Consider the following 19,014-nt stretch of genomic DNA (forward strand, 5'->3'; position numbering starts at 1 on the left):
GAGAAATGCATGACTCTGGGTGGTTCCTATGCAGAGAAAGACTAATAACTGTGCCAAGTTTCGTTGCTCTACTGCTATGGGAAGTGGGGCAGGGACATTACTTATTGCACGCCCCTCGTATGTGTGTATGTGTGTGTATGTGTATGTGCGTGCGTGCGTATATATATATATTTCTGTAGAAATTTATTTTCTTATAATATATATCAATCCTTATTTAAGAAGCTCAATGTAATTACAGAGCAATGTAGTAAATAAATAACAAAAAACTATATTCCAAAATTCATGATGTTGACCATCTTATAATTTATTTCTTTTATTCAGTTTACATTTACAATTCTTGACAATATCTGTCTCGTAGCGACAAAATCAATCACTTAATCATTATATCAATCACTGAATCTATTATGGCCTTAAGCCATTTTGAATTTCTTTTTCTTCTGATGAGTTAAGGGCATAATAGATTCACTGATTGATATATGTCCCCTCGTTGTGCCAATTTTTAGTCGCTTTTAAACGTCATATATATAGATTAAAATCTTTCTTTTAATCATTTTTTTCTTAATTCTTAGCACATCCGAATTTCCCTTTAGTGCTCTTTAATTTCGCTTGCTATCGATTTTCTCCTGAAAAGATGATAGCCGAAAGAGCTCTCGAGGCTGTCCCAAAAGAAGCTGACGGACTTTAAATTTGATTAACTTCCTCAATATTTAAGTTATGCTTACCAATTTTCATATATGGGTGGATGAGTCTCTCCGTGATTGTTTAAGATATAGTAAGATTTCATAATCTTCTTATTCTAATTTTATTTACACAATTTAACCTAGGGTATGTTTTTCACAAGATCTAATTTTAGTTATGAAAAATGAGGTTACTCAAATGTCCTCCATTTTCATTTTCACACTCTTGTGCTCTCTGCGGGGCATTTTTCATTGTCATTGTCTGAAGCTCTTGCACCAATTGAATTTTATATGGAAATTTGCCCTCTTCATGAAGCATTCTGTGACGAGATGATCGAGAGACCCCAATTTGACTTGATCTCCTTCTTACAGATGTGGATGGATCCTCGGTCACACTCTCTGCTAATCTCTGACGATTCTCATTACTTCTTGCCGTACGGGGTCTACCAGATTTATGAATCGAGCCACCATAGCTTTTATTGCATTGGGAGTAGGGGAATTTCTTGTGTTGAAGTTTCGTCGAAATTCTCTTTGAGTTTCTGATATTGACTCATTCAACCGAAAACACGACTCTACGATAAATATCCGCCCCTCGGTAGTGTAACAGCCCATGATTACCTTGGAAGAGTTTCTCTGCCTGATCTGAAAAAAATAAATAAATAAATAAATAAAAATATAAAAAATTAAGGAAGTTATGAATATTTTTTAACCACATTAATCCCAGCTTCTCTGAGGTCGATTTTTAGGATCTGACGTTCAAATGAACAGCCATAGCAGGAATTGGAATACATCCTAATAAAACCGGATTGTCACAGCTGGTGAATTTTATAAATGCAATCTGAACATGAGGACATTGTAGAAGGACAATGCAATAAAATTTTGTTTTACACTCGGAAAAAATGCCACAGAAACGTATGGAATGCTTCAGACTGCTTTTGGCCCATCTTGCATGAATCGGGCATCAGTTTTTGAATGGCATAAAAGATTCAAGGAAGGCTGGGAGAAGGGATGATGAAAGCTGTGGAACGAGTAAGGAAATTACCAGCGTTGATTGGCCAAATAAAGAATTTCATGGATAGGACCGTTCGTGTACATATAGAGACAATAATTGCAGTTTGATGTCAGTGTGGGAACTGTACAATCAATTATTTGTGAGGAACTGAAGATGTGGAAGATTTGCAGGATGCTTTATCCCAGGCACTACTGATGCAATTCTCTATCTATATAAAAGCCAAGTACGTCCAAGGATGGAATACTGTTGCCATATCTGAGCAGGAGCTGCTAAAAACAGCCTATCCTGCCTTGACAGAGTACAAAATAGAGTTCGTGGCTTAGTGGGGGATACCTTTTTCTCTACCCTGTAACCTCTCTCCCACAGAAGAGACGTTGCGAGCCTATCCTTGTTTTATCGTTATTTCCATGGCAGATGCTCGTCTGAACTCCAATCTCTGGTCCCCCCTCGCCAATCTTTCACGAAAAACACCCGTCTAGCTGAATCCACTGTGAAAAATTTCCCCCACTCTATATCTGTGCTTAAATCAAAACGCGGATTACATGAACAAAGCTTCTTTCTTAGAACTGCACGCCTGTGGAACTCTGTTCCGTCTGCCTGCTTCCCTCCGGACTACAACTTGGATGTCTTCAAGTCCAATGTTAACAAATTCCTAATGAACCGCCCCCTTAAGTAAACACTTCAGCAAATCTCCTCACTAACTTAATGTACTTGCAATAACCCTTATCCCTGAGTGGCTTCCGGGCCTTGATAATTGGTGATCACTGTGTAAAAAAAAAAAAAAAGGCGCAGACTATTTGACCAAAATGTGCATCAAGACAGTTTCTCACCCTCCCTATTCTTCAAACGTTGCTCCTTGTGACTATTGCTTTTTCCCTAAGCTCAAGGAAAACCTTAGAGGCTGTTGTTATAAGACAATTCAGGAGATGAAAGACGCTAGGAACACCAGATGATTTCCATGAGGCTTTCCAAAAGTTGTTGGAACAACAAGTGCATTACAGCTGGAGGAGATTACTTCGAAGGGAGCTAGAGTTTCAAGTGTGTACTATCAATAAAAGTGCTTATTCGAAAAAAAGTCTGGAAACTTATTGAAGGCACACTATACATCTTTCTTCCGGACTCTTCCGGTCCACAACAATAACCGAAACACAGTCTTCGATTGTATGTTTTGTTCATAATCTCTTTAACAACTTCGGTTTTTCTGCATTGCTATCAGCCTTCATAAATACCCTCATATTGGTTTACTGGCAATACTTCAAGCAAAATACAGTTTTTACTGCCAATTCAACTTAAAAAAGACAATGTATATAGGGGCTTACTATTAAAGTAATTTTATTAATGTGAGGCTTAAGCTTAAGGGATCTTAAGAAGACACCTGATTCTTTAGGAGGGCAAACTGAAATGCAAGCTGGATTTTCATACAGAGATATCCCGCTCCCAGAAAAGAGGCACTCTAGATGGAAAATAATGTAAAACTTTGTCCCAATCAAGAAAAATATCTCATCCTGGATTGTATAGATACTAACTAGATTTTGATCCCAGATTGAAGGCTCAAGAGACTTTGATCCCGGATTGTAGGTTCAAGTGACTTTGATCCTAGAGTGAAGACTCAAGTGACTTTGATCCCAGATCGAATCTTAAATGATTTGGATTCCAGATCAAAAACTCAAGTTACGGATCGAAGATTTACGTGACTTTGATCCTAGATTGAATGCTCAAGTGACTTTGATCCTGGATCAATGTCTTAAATGACTTTGATCCCAGATCGAAGGCTATAGTGACATTGATTCTGGATCGAAGGTTCCAGTGGCTTTTATTCGGGATAGAAGGTTAAATCTATTTTCAAGCATAAATTCGTTTTCAAATACGAAATGCACCTTTCTGATATTCTGTTTACGTTGAATTCTCTTTTTCTCATATTATGTAAGTTTCTCTCGTTCTCTTCTTTCTTTCAATCTGTCTGTCTGTCTGTCTGTCTGTCTGTCTCTCTCTCTCTCTCTCTCTCTCTCTCTCTCTATATATATATATATATATATATATATATATATATATATATATATATATATTAGCAGGCCGCCCGGCGTTGCCTGGTCGTGAAATGCGCATATAAATGTTATATATAGATGCAGAATTCTTATTTATTATCCACAAAATGCCATAGGTAGTAAACGTAATTTTAAATTAAAAAAAAAAACGAAAACATGAAATACCGGAAAGAAACTAAGACATGTTCATGCAAGGATTCTTAAGAGTTCACTTATTGTAAGTAAAAAAAAAAAAAAAAGACTCCAGCTGAGATCGAAACCAAAACCTCAAGACTGTTAGTCAAATACGATAACCACTAGACTAACTTCACATGATTTTTATACGAAAGCAAAGATTGCAAACTTTGCTTATGTATAAGCTGTATCGCTCGAAGAGGTTTGTAGTTATTGGTAACGAGCTGATCGAAACATGCTCATGACTGTGTAGCAACATATTACCGCTTATGTAAAAACAAATAAATTCTCGTTTTTACACACACACACACACACACACACACACACACACACGCGCATACACACATACTGCGTGTCAAATTATTTACGAGTTTATATTTTTTTTAAATATTTAAGGAACGAGTTAATAAAAATCCATGAAATTTTGAGAAAGTGCTTACGATACTATTCAACTACTCCAGTAAGAAAATAAAAGCATTTAAAGTAATATTAGTGAAACTATGGCAAAAGATAGGAATATCTGTTGCTTTCAGTGTGTCAAGTTATTAACGAGGTTGAGAAAAAAACACAATATACCCATAACTTGTTTATTGAAAATTTCACAGTACGCGCAGAGCTCAGCCTCGCCAACGTTTCAGAAGCTTTTGATACGAAACTACCGGTAAGTTTCTGAAACTGGTAAAAAAATTATTATCTCGTTAATAATTTGACACGCAGTATATATATATATATATATATATATATATATATATATATATATATATATATATATATATACTTGTACTTTTTGTAGTAAAAGAAATCCAATACAGTGCTCTATTATTAGGGAAAAACCTTTCTCGAAATAAGAGCAATATATTTTTTTGTATAATATATACAGGAATTTACATCGGTAGTCGGTACCGACGGTTTCAAGCCCGGTAGTTGAGGACTGCTCTTAATGTCCGCCTCAGGCTCTCTTCAGCCGACTCTCATCTCCAAAAGGCAGAGTTCCTTGGAAAAAATCGCAATATATATAATTTATATATTCATATATATATATATATACGTTCATGTTTGCGTGTAACATTGTGTGTATATGCGTGCAAGACTGGAAAACCTATATGCTAATGTATTTTTATCCACTATCCTTATATATATATATATATATATATATATATATATATATATATATATATATATATATATATAAATTCGTTTCTTATCGTTGAGCACTTTCAGTTCAATGAAAGTCGGTCAACTTAGCTCTTATGCATAGATCATCGTATAACGATTAGATCACTTTCTGACTGACGTAAATGAACATTTAAAAATTAAAAATGTTTAAATTCGACGTTATTTCACGTGGTTAATGGTAGCCGAATGGATTAGGTCTTCGCTAGTCGAGCCAGAGACATCTCGTGATGCGGGGTTCGAATCGTTCGACTGGTATTAATCGTGACACCCTGCACTGAAGATTCCCGAAAGGATGACACACTAGTGTCTGTAGGTATTTAATAATTATTATAGTAATCGTTCGACTGGTAGTAATTGTGACACCCTGCACTGAAGAATCCCGAAAGGATGAAACACTAGTGTCTGTAGGTATTTAATTATTATAGTAAAAAAATAATTATGACAGCCCCTTTAAGAAATACGTTTCTTATCGTTGAGCACTTTCTGTTGAATAAAAGTCGGTCAATTTAGCTCTTATGCGTAGATCGTCGTATAACGATTTGATCACTGTCTGTCTGACGTAATGAACATTTAAATTAAAATGTTTAAAATTCAACGCTATTTCACACGATTAATGGTAGCCGAATGGATACGGCCTCCGCTAATCGAGCCAGAGATGTCTCGTGTCGCGGGGTTCGAATCGTTCGACTGGTAGTAATTGTGACACCCTGCACTGAAGAATCCCGAAAGGATGAAACACTAGTGTCTGTAGGTATTTAATTATTATAGTAAAAAAATAATTATATATATATATATATATTCATATATAAACAAATGATTAATAAAACATGTTAAAAGACATCTTGAAAAAGAGTTAAAAACATATTTAATTTTAAAAAGGAAGCACAAGATAAGTGGATAGTCCTTAATCCGCGGAGTTTCGAAGAAATACTCTCCTTCTCATCAGAGGGCAGGAAAAAATGCAGGATCGGATTTTGCATATAAAAGTATTTAATGAAACTACAAGTAAGTCACAGATCTTACTTGGTTAAAAAAAGGGTGAGGTAAGGGGAATAGGAGGTAAAAGAAAAATGATAAAAAGATTTCACATGAATGGATAGTCCGGTGAAGGGTAAAAAATCCGAGAATGGTAAAATCCAAACACGGTCGAATTTAAAATTTCCAATCCAATGGGTAAATTCCAAATGGTCCAAAATCATCCAAAAGGCAGAGTTCCTTGGAAAAAATCGCAATATATATAATTTATATATTCATATATATATATACGTACATGTTTGCATGTAACATTGTGTGTATATGCGTGCAAGACTGGAAAACCTATATGCTAATGTATTTTTATCCACTATCCTTTTGAGCCGACCCCTTTCACTCTTAATATTTTCTCTACGGTAGACAAAACTTCTATTTTTTTAGACTTACTTTCCCAACACCTTATTCATAGTTGATTTCAAATTTGTTCAGCCTATTCCCATTTCTTATATTAATATAATCACGCTAACCCTTTTTTTCCTCCTCCCATTTCTCTGTTCTCTTGTTTCTTTTTCCTTTTCTTTTCCTTTTTTTATTCCTCCTTTTTACTCTATTAAGTCTTGGCGTTCCCTTCCTTCCTATCGCTTTCTATGTTCGGAGTCCAAAATGTCACTTAACCTACTACCCTCTCCCTTTGAAATTTAAATTTTTATTTTTTATAAAATAATATATATTTTATTTCTTCTATTTGAGAACCCGACGCCTACAGTGGCACATAAGCTCTATTACGTCGACGAGGACTTTTGGTTTCTTGCCAACCAATTGTCCGAAACATTAGCATGTTCAGTGTAGCGACTATGTAATATTTGTCTATATGATTAATAATATTATATTTTGATCTTTTTTATTGAGCACTCTTAATAACTTCGTTTTAATTCACGAGGTTTCCCTCCCGAATACATTTAGTTTGGTTTAATATAGTATATATATATATATATATATATATATATATATATATATATATATATATATACTATATTTGTAGTCATCGACATATAGTCCTGTTTTTTTGTACCTCAACTAGTGCCGCTAGATTAGCATCTCTCCCAAGCCAAGGATCGAACCTAGAACTGTCGTGTTGACAGCCGGCAACTCTAATCTCGACCACGGAAGCGACGCCCGCCAATAACTCGTCCGAATGTCTATTTAAACAAACATCCGTCCGCTACTTGTACAGTGTTCAAACCGCCTGTTTGTAAACAAACCGTGACCTTCGCATTTTTCAGCCAATTAAGTAGCAAGTGAGAATTATTTACGACAGTGCTCTACCCAAATAGGGGCCTTATATATATATATATATATATATATATATATATATATATATATATATATATATATATATATATATATAGCGTGTCTAGGGGTGATGAAAAAAATCCAGTAAAGTGCTCGATCGTAGATGTGAGAGCTGAAGATACAATATTTATTATTACACTATATATACATATTTCAAGGTCGTACCATTGGTTTCGATACACCGAAAACAGTAATAATATACTGTGGAAAATCGGTATAATCTCTTTCGGCGACAAAGAAAAATCTGAAACTAATGCAAAATGAACGAACATAGAAGAAACGCTAGACGAGCGTTTAAGACTCAGAATTTCATATTTAAAAAAATATCGTTTTAAAACTGACGTTAATATATATATATTCGTATTTTATCAACATCTGCTATTAGGTACAGCCATTGATCCCACAATGCATTGCGAGCGACGCTATTATATCGCAAAATAAATAAATAAATAAATAATGAGAAAGAGAAAAGAATAAAGGACAGAAAAGCTTGTCACCATGGCAACGTTCTGGCACAGTAGAAGGTCGAGGCTTTAAGAAGATGCGGCCAGCAACGGACCGATCGGTCGGACATCGGCTATTTTTAGACTTGTTTATGCAACAGTTCGAACGATCTCACCGTTCGTTCAAAATTGCAGAAACGGTGGAATAAATATGGGGGGGGGGCATAGTTTTGAAAGCCGATTTATCATATTTTTTTTGTAGGTTTCCGACCACTTTATGATTGTATTTGAAAGATTAAAGACTAAACTTAATTTCCAAAAGATAAAAAACAAATATACGTGAAAAAAGTTATGAAAAATGGGGTTTGTATTACTGTACACATAGATTCGAAAAAGTTGTCAAAAAACAAATATATAATAAATAAATGTTATCAAAGGCAAGATAAGTTACTTTTCTACCTAACTGGATATATTTTTTGTGTTTTTATTTAATGTAACATGTTTATTCGGCTCGAAAAACATGCAGTGTTTACCGATGTATTGGAAAATTCAAAATGGAGGCCGACTGTCTCTCGGAGAGAGTACGTTTGGGAAAAGGTATTTATAAATAATAAACTAGACAAAATACTGTTAGAAATTCGCTCAATATATGTTACCGTTACATAAGTTGACATATATTCGGTTGTTTTTTAATAGTATTTTGTCTAGTTTATTATTTATAACACCTTTTCCCAAACTTACCCTCTCCGGGAGAGAGTCGGCCTCCATTTTGAATTTTCCAATACATCGGTAAACACTGCATGTTTTTCGAGCTGAATAAACATGTTACACTGAATAAAAACACAAAAAATATATCCAGTTAGGTAGAAAAGTAACTTATCTTGCCTTTGATAACATTTATTTGTTCTATATTTGTTTTTTGACAACTTTTTCGAATCTATGTGTACAGTAATACAAACCCGAAAAATGTTTTTACGGCGAGTTTATTCAACTAAATTTTGAAGTTAAATAATTTCATCGTAAAAAAAAAACCTTTGAAAGATAAACATTAGTTTTCTGTGTCTCTTTTAAGAAAAAAGAAAAAAGTAAAGTCCTAAGAAACATAAAAAAAAATAATCCTCACAATTTAGACCAACTAAAGGAGAACATTGCCAACGCTATCAGGAGAATCGCCAGAGAAGATCTACAGGCAGTATCTGCAAACGTTGTTAAACGTTCCCAGAAATGCATAGATGTCAACGGGGGCATTTCCAGTATCTTTTATAATATTACATGTAATTTAAACAATAAAAGAATGCCCCTCATCTCTACTACATTTTCTGGCTACTTCTAAGTGGGCCACCTTGTATATAGCCAGTTGTGTAAAAATTCGATGAACGTTAATTTTTAACAACAGCTCATATAAAACTATACAATAGGATTTGAATGATTATTTTTAATTTAGTTGAACTTGAAGACACCCATATTTTAGTCAGGTTCTTATTGAGCCGGCCCCTAAATAATTAAATTCTACCTAATCCCCACCATTAACAATTACTACACTGTAGTCTCAGTAAACATCGTAACAGGCTGCTTCAAATAAGGTGGGCTCTCTCTACCGTGCTAGAAAACTACTTACGCCCGAAAGAATCCTGTACCTCTATAAGGCCACCATTCGCCCATGTATGGAGTATTGTTGTCACATTTGTGCTGGTGCATCTGCTCCTGGACAGGGTTCAAAAGAGAGTCGCCAACCTGAAAGGTCCTGAACTGTAATCTAAGCTTCAGCCTCTGTCCGACCGACGAAATGTTGCATCCCTCTGCCTCTTCTACAAGTACTTTAATGGTGAATGCTCTGACGAACTGCAAGCACTTGTACCCCCTCGACGTGACTACCCCAACATGTCAGTACAGTTGGGGGAGCAGGAAACCGTAAGGGAATTCCAAAATCTAGCGATTCTGGGGAAGAAACTACTGGAGCAGAAGGTTCTCTTACATCTAGGGATCTGTACTGTGAAGGGGTGGGATTTAGCTGCTTGTCGGGTTTGTCGAGGGTGTTCACATCGAGGGAGTACAAGTGTTTGCAGTTCGTTGGAACATTGTCTGTTAAAGTACTTGTAGAACAGGCAGAGGGATGCTACAGAAAAGAATGTTACCGGGCAACGCCGGCTAGGCACATTAATTATTTCTGTGTTTTGTCGTGTTTGCAACTTATTTAAATTGATAACAATGAATAAAGGAGTGTAATTTGTAGGTACGTGCAAAATGAATGCCGAGGCTCAAAATGTATAAACATTTTGAGCCCTCCTTTATTTAAAAATTCACCATTTAAAAAGAAAAAAAGAAAAAAGTAAAGTCCTAAGATACCGAATTAAATAAAAAAAAAACACCTTGTTTGTACAAAAAATAGCTTAATTAGCTCCCAGAAGCAATAATATAATATATAATATATAATAAAACTATATATAATATATAATATATAATATATAATAAAACTATATATAATATATAATATATAATATATAATAAAACTATATATAATATATAATATATAATATATAATAAAACGAAGTCCTCGCCACATGAATTATACGGAAGCCCAAAATCTCAAACAGTCAAAAGAAAAGCTGTCTGAAAATGATGTAAGATGGGTAAAGGGGGGTAGGGGGTGCTGGTTTTCTTTTTTCTCCCAGATGTGCATCCGTACATTCCTATCGTGAACGTTTGTCTAATTTTTACCATTTATTTAATTTAATTACTTTTCTATGTTCCTGCTTTTAAATTAAAAAGAAAAGTTTTATTTTTCAAGATTATATAAAAATTTTGTTACGTCGAAAGTTTCACATTCATTCAGAAAATATTAGAATCGTACACATAAAAATTATGCGAAACCTGTAATTCAAAAAAAGAAAAAAGTAGAAATATTTTTTGCAATTATACTTTTTTTTGTGTGAAAATATCAAATAAATAATGCTTAATTCAATGATTATATCGGTAGTTCGAGAAATTCATTTTTCTTCGAGATATATCAAATTCATTAATACGGACTTTAGGGGCTTTTTTCGTAATGTTCCTGAAAAAATTAATTAATTTTAATTGTTAAAATTTACGATACTTTATTTTCATAAAAACAAAACAAAAATAAATTCATTAATTTTTTTTGTATTACTGAAATCTATAACTTGAGTAATCCTTTTTTTGTTTAAACAAAATAAGACATTTCCACAAAGATTTAAGTAAAAATAATTAGTTTATTATATTCAGTAGTCATTATTTGATAACTACTGAGAATTTCATTAAAATTGGTTAATTTCCTGTTAATTTGGGTCCTGGATATGACCTTAAACTATATCCAGTGGTGAGGTCCAGTTTGTGGGCTTTGGGGAGTGTGGAGCCGCCCTTTAATTGCCATTGCTCCCAGGTCACTCTGACCCGGAGTGGTAGTACCTGTTAGGGTCCCAACTATGGGTTAAATAGAAACCGACTTGAAAACAACAAATATATTCTATTAAAATATTTTTCTTCAAAATCTTTGAATTCGGCATTAAATAACCTGAAAAGGTTGATATGCCGTAAATCAAAAACAACCAACCAACCAACCAACCAACCAACCAACCAACCAACCAACAAACAAACAAACCAACCTGATTTTTGGTGAATTTTTAAGTAAGGGGAGGGATCAAAATGTTTATACATTTTGAGCCTCGGCATTCATTTTGCACGTACCTAAAAATTACACTCCTTTATTCATTGTTATCAATTTAAATAAGTTGCAAACACGACAAAACACAGAAATAATTAATGTGCCTAGCTGGCGTTGCCCGGTAACATTCTTTTCTGTAGCATCCCTCTGCCTGTTCTACAAGTACTTTAACAGACAATGTTCCAACGAACTGCAACCACTTGTACTCCCTCGATGTGAACACCCTCGACAAACCCGACAAGCAGCTAAATCCCACCCCTTCACAGTACAGATCCCTAGATGTAAGAGAACCTTCTGCTCCAGTAGTTTCTTCCCCAGAATCGCTTGATTTTGGAATTCCCTTACGGGTTCCTGCTCCCGCAATTGTACTGACATGTTGGGGTAGTCACGTCGAGGGTGTACAAGTGCTTGCAGTTCGTCAGAGCATTCACCATTAAAGTACTTGTAGAAGAGGCAGAGGGATGCAACATTTCGTCGGTGGGACAGAGGCTGAAGCTTAGATTACAGTTCAGGACCTTTCAGGTTGGCGACTCTCTTTTGAACCCTGTCCAGGAGCAGATGCACCAGCACAAATGTGACAACAATACTCCATACATGGGCGAATGGTGGCCTTATAGAGGTACAGGATTCTTTCGGGCGTAAGTAGTTTTCTAGCACGGTAGAGAGAGCCCACCTTATTTGAAGCAGCCTGTTACGATGTTTACTGAGACTACAGTGTAGTAATTGTTAATGGTGGGGATTAGGTAGAATTTAATTATTTAGGGGCCGGCTCAATAAGAACCTGACTAAAATATGGGTGTCTTCAAGTTCAACTAAATGAAAATAATCATTCAACTCCTATTGTATAGTTTTATATGAGCTGTTGTTAAAAATTAACGTTCATCGAATTTTTACACAACTGGCTATATACAAGGTGGCCCACTTAGAAGTAGCTAGAAAATGTAGTAGAGATGAGGGGCATTCTTTTATTGTTTAAATTACATGTAATATTATAAAAGATACTGGAAATGCCCCGTTGACATCTATGCATTTCTGGACACGTTTAACAACGTTTGCAAATACTGCCTGTAGATCTTCTCTGGCGATTCTCCTGATAGCGTTGGCAATGTTCTCCTTTAGTTGGTCTAGATTGTGAGGATTATTTGCATAAACTTTTTTGTTTTAAAGTCCACCAAAGATAAAAATCACATGATGAGGAACGTGGTGGCCATAACCATTTGCTTATTTTTCTCGCTTCCGTAAACATGTCAAGAACTCGTGTCGGTGATCTGTGAGATGTGTGGCATGTAGCGCCATCTTGTTGGAAAAAGAATTGCATTTTGTCTTGTGGTGTCAGTTGGTCGTTAAGAGAAAAATGAGAGAATCGGATCTACTTTTAAGTGGGCGACTCAATATATATATATATATATATATATATATATATATATATATATATATATATATATATATATGTGGGAGTTGAACACTCTCAGCCTAACTCGATTGTCGCCCTTTAACTCAGAAGAGCGACCTACCTACGTCACTTCCTGTTTCTCATATTTCACCCTCTTTTCTGCTGAACGCTCAAACAGTCAACATGTGACAAACACCGCTCCGGTGGAGCCATGAGCCATCACCGCGTCCTGACTAGCCAGTCAACCGCAAGTAACGTTACTCATCTCTCAATGAACTCTTATTCTTCCTATCATTTCTATCACTCTTTCCTGTATATTTATGCAAATAAATTGCATTTGTTTCGTTGATATTTGACGGTGTATTTTCGTCTTCATTATGCGACCTTTTGTCTTTTCAATTCCTCTACCATTAAATACATCCATTCCACCATTATATACATGGGGACGGGATCGTCTAACACACGGCAGACCGTCTTGTCTCCAACACACACACACACACACACACACACACACACACACACACACACACATATATATATATATATATATATATATATATATATATATATATATATATATATATTAGCAGAGATATCCTATGTTGCCCGGGACTGAATTAAGATCAATGAATATTTTACACTTTACATAATTTATTGTCATAAAATCGGTGAAATCGACCATTTTTCAATTAAATCTATTTAATGCCTGCTCTAACCGGTGACCCATCGGGTGCATCGAAAAAAAAAAACCTCACATACCTCCTCGCAGTGACTTAATCTACAGCACATTTTACACAGAAATTCCTTTTGCTTGTGCGGTGATAAAACTTCCTTTAATAAATTTGTGTGATGTTAGTTTGTATAAGGTTGTTAACTTTTTAAAAATCGGACTGTTCCTTCTTTAATCAGATTTTTTTTGATTATCGATTTTCGATACTGATCTGAGGCATTCTAATACTAAACCTTTCTGAGAACACTCCCAGTTACATGAAGTGCAATTGCGTGAAATTTAATAAAAAATCGGCCCAATCGTTTCGGAGTACATAGGGAGCTCTCTCTCTCTCTCCTCTCTCTCTCTCTCTCTCTCTCTCTCTCTCTCTAACTCTCACACACACACACACACACACACACACACACACACACACACACACACGCAAAGTGCCTTTTATATATAAGTATATAGTCACAGCATTATATGGGTCAAATTATTATGTCATCAGCTCACATTTAATGTTGGTACCCGCATGCAATACATACGTGACGCGTCCCATTAACATATATAGACAGAATGGCTTCGGGCATTAGGATGCGAAGCTCGTCTTTTGGTGACAACACAACGAGTCGAATGGCTGCAAGCAAGATGGACCCCGCCTCTCTTTGATCTAATTAACGTTCATCGCATATTCCATTAACTCACTTGTTTGATATTTGTATATTTGTATATTTAAGTAGATGCAAAGCTGCACAATCGGAGCGGCTAGACAAGCAACTACCTCAATACAGGTTTGAGACGACCGCCTAGACGACAGTCAGTGCTTTTAACCATTACGCTATTCGACTGCTGCTATGACGGGCATGCGAATTAACAATAATCAAACATTGTCCACACGCCTAAGCTCCATTTGTTTATACAAAGAGCATCGCTTAATACGTTAATTGTAGTTGGTTTACCACTTCCCATATATATATATATATATATATATATATATATATATATATATATATATATATATATATATATATAGTAGCGTCCAAAACTAAGAGACAAAAAATTAAAACTTAATATTTGTTAGAGATAACAACCGTGAAAAGCTGAAATTTTGACAACTGGTAGTCGTTATCATCCATAATAACATACTAAAATTTGAATCATTTGCAAAGGATAGAAAAAGAATTATAACAATTATTTATTTATTTTCAAAATAGGAACGTCCAAAAGTAAGGGACAAAATTAAGAAAAACAATGTGAACAGTATGCTATATTCAAATTTTTATATTTCCTCTAAAGAATGTCTTACTTAGTCATTTGTAAACGTTGCATCAGCCGGAACCATGGCGAAACACCAAAAACTTGATTAATCTGTGAGACAAGCTATTGTGAAGTTACACAAGGGAAAGCACACCATTACACTGTCCTCAATTGTCTAAGGTCTCTCTGTACAGGGGTTTGTCAGAACAACCTGACATGAGGATACTTTTTCCCTAGAAGTAACCCCCGACCAAATATTCCAAATCACAAAGTATTCGCTGCCCAAATAAGATCTCCTCACTATGGCTAACTCACATTAGCATTTATGTGGAATGGTGCACCTTCTCCAAGTGATGTTACTTCAAGTAATAGCACAAAGCTGGATACTCCACCAGACTAGATAAATTCTGGTCCTGGAATCCAGTAAGACCATGAGACCAAAATAAAAGATATACTACAACATATAAAAATGGTTAATTGGGGAGAGGAAAATTATGTTCTCAATTTCTTTACTAACTCTGTGCTTGAGGGATAAAGAACTTTAATGGAACATTCGAATATCTATGTATCTCATATAGACTTCAAGTGTTAGCCCCAGGTACGGGGGTCCCTTGATTTCTGAGAACTTTGACTGAAGTAAAATAAAACAAAATTAGAAAGATTTCAGAGAAAGTGAAACGTTCCAAGAATGTTGTAGCCAGGGTTGTTAAATCCTACAATGATACTGGCAAAATAGAAAATCAAATTTTACGACTAAGCGAGTCGTAGTGTTTTCCTTGGACATGATGAAATCCGATGAAATAAATAAGGGGGAAACAACTACAATCGAAGTGTCGAGGTAAAAAATAAGCCTTATATTCAATACATTTTGGTAGTAAAATCGCTAAAAATCGTAAATTTTGATTGTCTTAGTTAAAAAAAAAAGGTACTTGATCGATTTACGTGTTTTTTTTTTTGAAAATAACATCTTCGTTCTGAAGTACGTGCATCAAACAGTTTTCTGTATTTTGTTTAATTGCTGCCAGAAGTGCCAATTCGAATAAGCACCTGTTTAAAGGCTTAAAAATCACAGAGCTTATACAAAGAAAGGCTTATTCAGATTGGCACTCATGGCGGCAATTAAAAGTAAAGAAAATACCTAACCCCCCCCCCCCAAAAAAAAAAAGAAAAGATTGGTATGATGTATTCGTTACAGAACGACGATCTCGTATTCCAAAAATCACATAATTCGATCAAGGAGTATTTTTATTCAAGAAAATCAAATTTTACGACTAAGCGAGTCGTAATGTTTTCATCAGCTATGATGAAATCCGATGAAATTAATAAGAGGGAGAAAATTCAAATCGAAGTGTCGAGGTAAAAAAAAAATCAGCCTTATGTTTAATGCAGTCTAGTCGATTTTCTTAGTTAAAAAATATTTGATCGATTTACGTAATTTTTGGAATATGACATCTTCGTTCAGTAACAAGTAGGTACACCATAAATTAATTTCTGTATTTTCTTCCTCGGGGTAGGAGAGTATACACACCCTTCCTCATCCTCCTCCTCCTCCTCCTCCTCCTTAGTCTTCCCATCTCATTTCCCGTCACTGTTGAGGTCCCTAGATGCCAGAAAACCTTCTGCTCTAATAGTTTCTTTAATTGGACACCTAGACTTGGCAATTCGCCCGCGTTCCCTCTTGCCCTGACTGCACTAACTTGTTGAAGTGTAAATGTTATGTAAACAGACGTCTATCTGCTCAACTCCCCACAGTCTTCTGTTAGATAAAATCCCAAATAGTTGCCCCATACGTTCCAAGTGCCAATCATGTTTTGTTTGTGGCGAAAAAGAGTAATAAATATAATGCGGTGGCAACTGACGTGGGTGTTACCGTGTTTGGCGTTGGAGGTAGGGAACGGTGATGAACAACAACAACTACTACTACTACTACTACTACTACTACTACTACTACTACTACTATTAAACATCTCCCCAGTTTGAAAGTCAATTTCAATAAATTTTCTGGTGCTAGCAGATCAGGTTGTCTGAAGATATCGGCTTCCTGAGACGAAATGCATCTAACATTGATGCTTTTTGTTTTTCTACTTCCTTTTGCAAAACTTCTGCAAAACCAAAAACAAAAACCAACCTTTTCTCCCTTTTTCCTTCTTCCCATTTCGCCTTTCTCTTTCTATTCTCCGCCCCCCACTTCCTGGCTGGTTTCCTAACTTAAAATGTACCAAACATTAATACTGTAGCACTTTTCCCTCTCCCATTGCAAAACTCATTCATGTTCTGCAGGGCAGGGAACAAAAACGATAACATCTTCTATAAAATAACCAAATGAAACGAAACGAAACGAAACATTTTTTATCTCTCCCGCTAATATCGTTTTTCTTTAAAATGTTACCTGACTTTTTGACCACCCTGTATAAAATAACCAAATGAAACGAAACGAAACGAAACATTTTTTTTATCTCTCCCGCCCACGGTTTTTCTAATCACCTTCAACAGTCTTGTCCACCTCCGTAACACACCTTACTCCAACTCAACCTCCTGTTCTGTCCACGGATGCTTTTATGCATCTAGTATGGTCTTATTTGCACAGAGATTGTGATCATTTGGTATAAAAGCAACTGCGAGCTGCCATTTCTTTCCTATTCTTTTTTTTTTATTGTCAAGCGACCGAACCCTACAGAGCACACACACACACGCGCCATCCTAGTAAGTTGGGATTTTCCCCACAATCTCATTGTTTGCCACACCAGCGCAAGGTCAAAAAACAATACGCGTCCGTTATCAAACCGGAAACATATTTACTTCCGGTTAGCACTCGACTAAAACAAAAACAAAAACAAAAAAAAAAAAAAAATAGGACGCGCGAAACCACAAATCTGCAGCTGCGCCTTCATAGACAGACATACGGTAGTCTATATAGGGTATAATCAGGTTGAAACGCCGCTTCTTTTTAGATAATCGAAGTTAAGCAACTTTAAACTTAGTAAGTACCAAATGGGTGACCATTTGTTGATACCAGGCGCAGTATGTAGGAGGATGTCGACATCGTGCTGCATAAACGGCAAAAACCTACCAGCGATAAACAAGCGAATACGGACAGCTTGTAAATTTGATATCACTATGAAACTTGTGCAACCTGCCAAGAGTTAGCTTTCGGACGTACGTGTATGGTATGTTCTACCTATTCTGATATGTATATGGAGTATTGCAATGTCAGGATCGATCGTGAATGATGTCCAGGGTTCGGCGTCTTTAAAAGACGTAAGAGCTATCTTCATAAAAGGTTATGTGTCTGTCTGTCGGTCTCCAGGAGACATTGTTGTTGTTGTTGTTGTTGTTGTTGTCGTTTTCTTTTTCTTTGAGGCTTGGTATATTTATAGTTTTTTTTATTAAAATTTTTTTTTTATTGGTTATAAATACACCAAGCCCCCCCCCCCCAAATGCAAACGACGATTGAATGTACTGATAGAAAGCAGCTGAGAAGAATATAGCTGAACAATAACTTTTGGGCGCCATAATATACAACATGCCAGCTGAAATAAAAATAACCGTTCGGCGAATTGAAAAGATATCCGAAAAAAATCGGAAAAAAAAACAAATCTATCGTGTTCAGTCAGATTTGCTTGAATATATATATATATATATATAAATATATATATATATATATATATATATATATATAGTCATTCAATGAATTAAAAATTTATGACGTGAAATGTTTGAATTTCAAATCAAAATATGTTTATTATTTTATATATATATATATATATATATATATATGTCTTTACATAAGCAGTAGTTTGTTGCTGCACAGTCATGAGCATGTTTCGGTCTACCAGTATTTACTAACTAAAGACCTCATAAGGCAACAACCCGTATTTCCGAAAACGGAATTCAAAGGAGTCAACGTTTTTTATGACACAAAGATTTTTAATTCCGTTTTCGAAAATAAGGGTTGTTGTCTGATGACTTCTCTAGTTAGTAAATACTGGTAGACCGAAACATGCTCATGACTGTGTAGCAACAACCTACTGCTTATGTAAAGACAAATGTAACCTGCTCTACTTCTGTATTGAGCACTCTTGTATGAACCTCGTTATATTTCACTGGTTAACCTACCT

At 35.5% G+C, this 19,014-nt stretch overlaps 1 protein-coding gene and 1 long non-coding RNA gene across 2 annotated transcripts in view; one reads left to right on the forward strand and one right to left on the reverse strand.

Annotated features, from left to right (window-relative positions):
- Nucleotides 1–271: 271 nt before the first annotated feature.
- Nucleotides 272–19,014, reverse strand: part of LOC145261035 (uncharacterized) — an 89,259-nt gene continuing 70,516 nt past the window's right edge. Inside the window, exon 2 of the long non-coding RNA XR_013864388.1 lies at nucleotides 272–1,319. This is a non-coding gene — a long non-coding RNA (uncharacterized LOC145261035). The remainder of the gene's footprint in view (nucleotides 1,320–19,014) is intronic.
- Nucleotides 13,060–19,014, forward strand: part of LOC145261033 (deacetylase EF_0837-like) — a 480,643-nt gene continuing 474,688 nt past the window's right edge. The window contains exon 1 of the mRNA XM_080119178.1: nucleotides 13,060–13,178. Within this exon, the coding sequence (XP_079975304.1) occupies nucleotides 13,139–13,178 (40 nt within the window). The 5' untranslated portion in view covers nucleotides 13,060–13,138. The remainder of the gene's footprint in view (nucleotides 13,179–19,014) is intronic.

The sequence above is a fragment of the Euprymna scolopes genome, chromosome 37 (assembly GCF_053919585.1).
Source record: "Euprymna scolopes isolate OS-2025 chromosome 37, ASM5391958v1, whole genome shotgun sequence".
Classification (NCBI taxonomy): Eukaryota; Metazoa; Mollusca; class Cephalopoda; order Sepiida; family Sepiolidae; genus Euprymna; species Euprymna scolopes.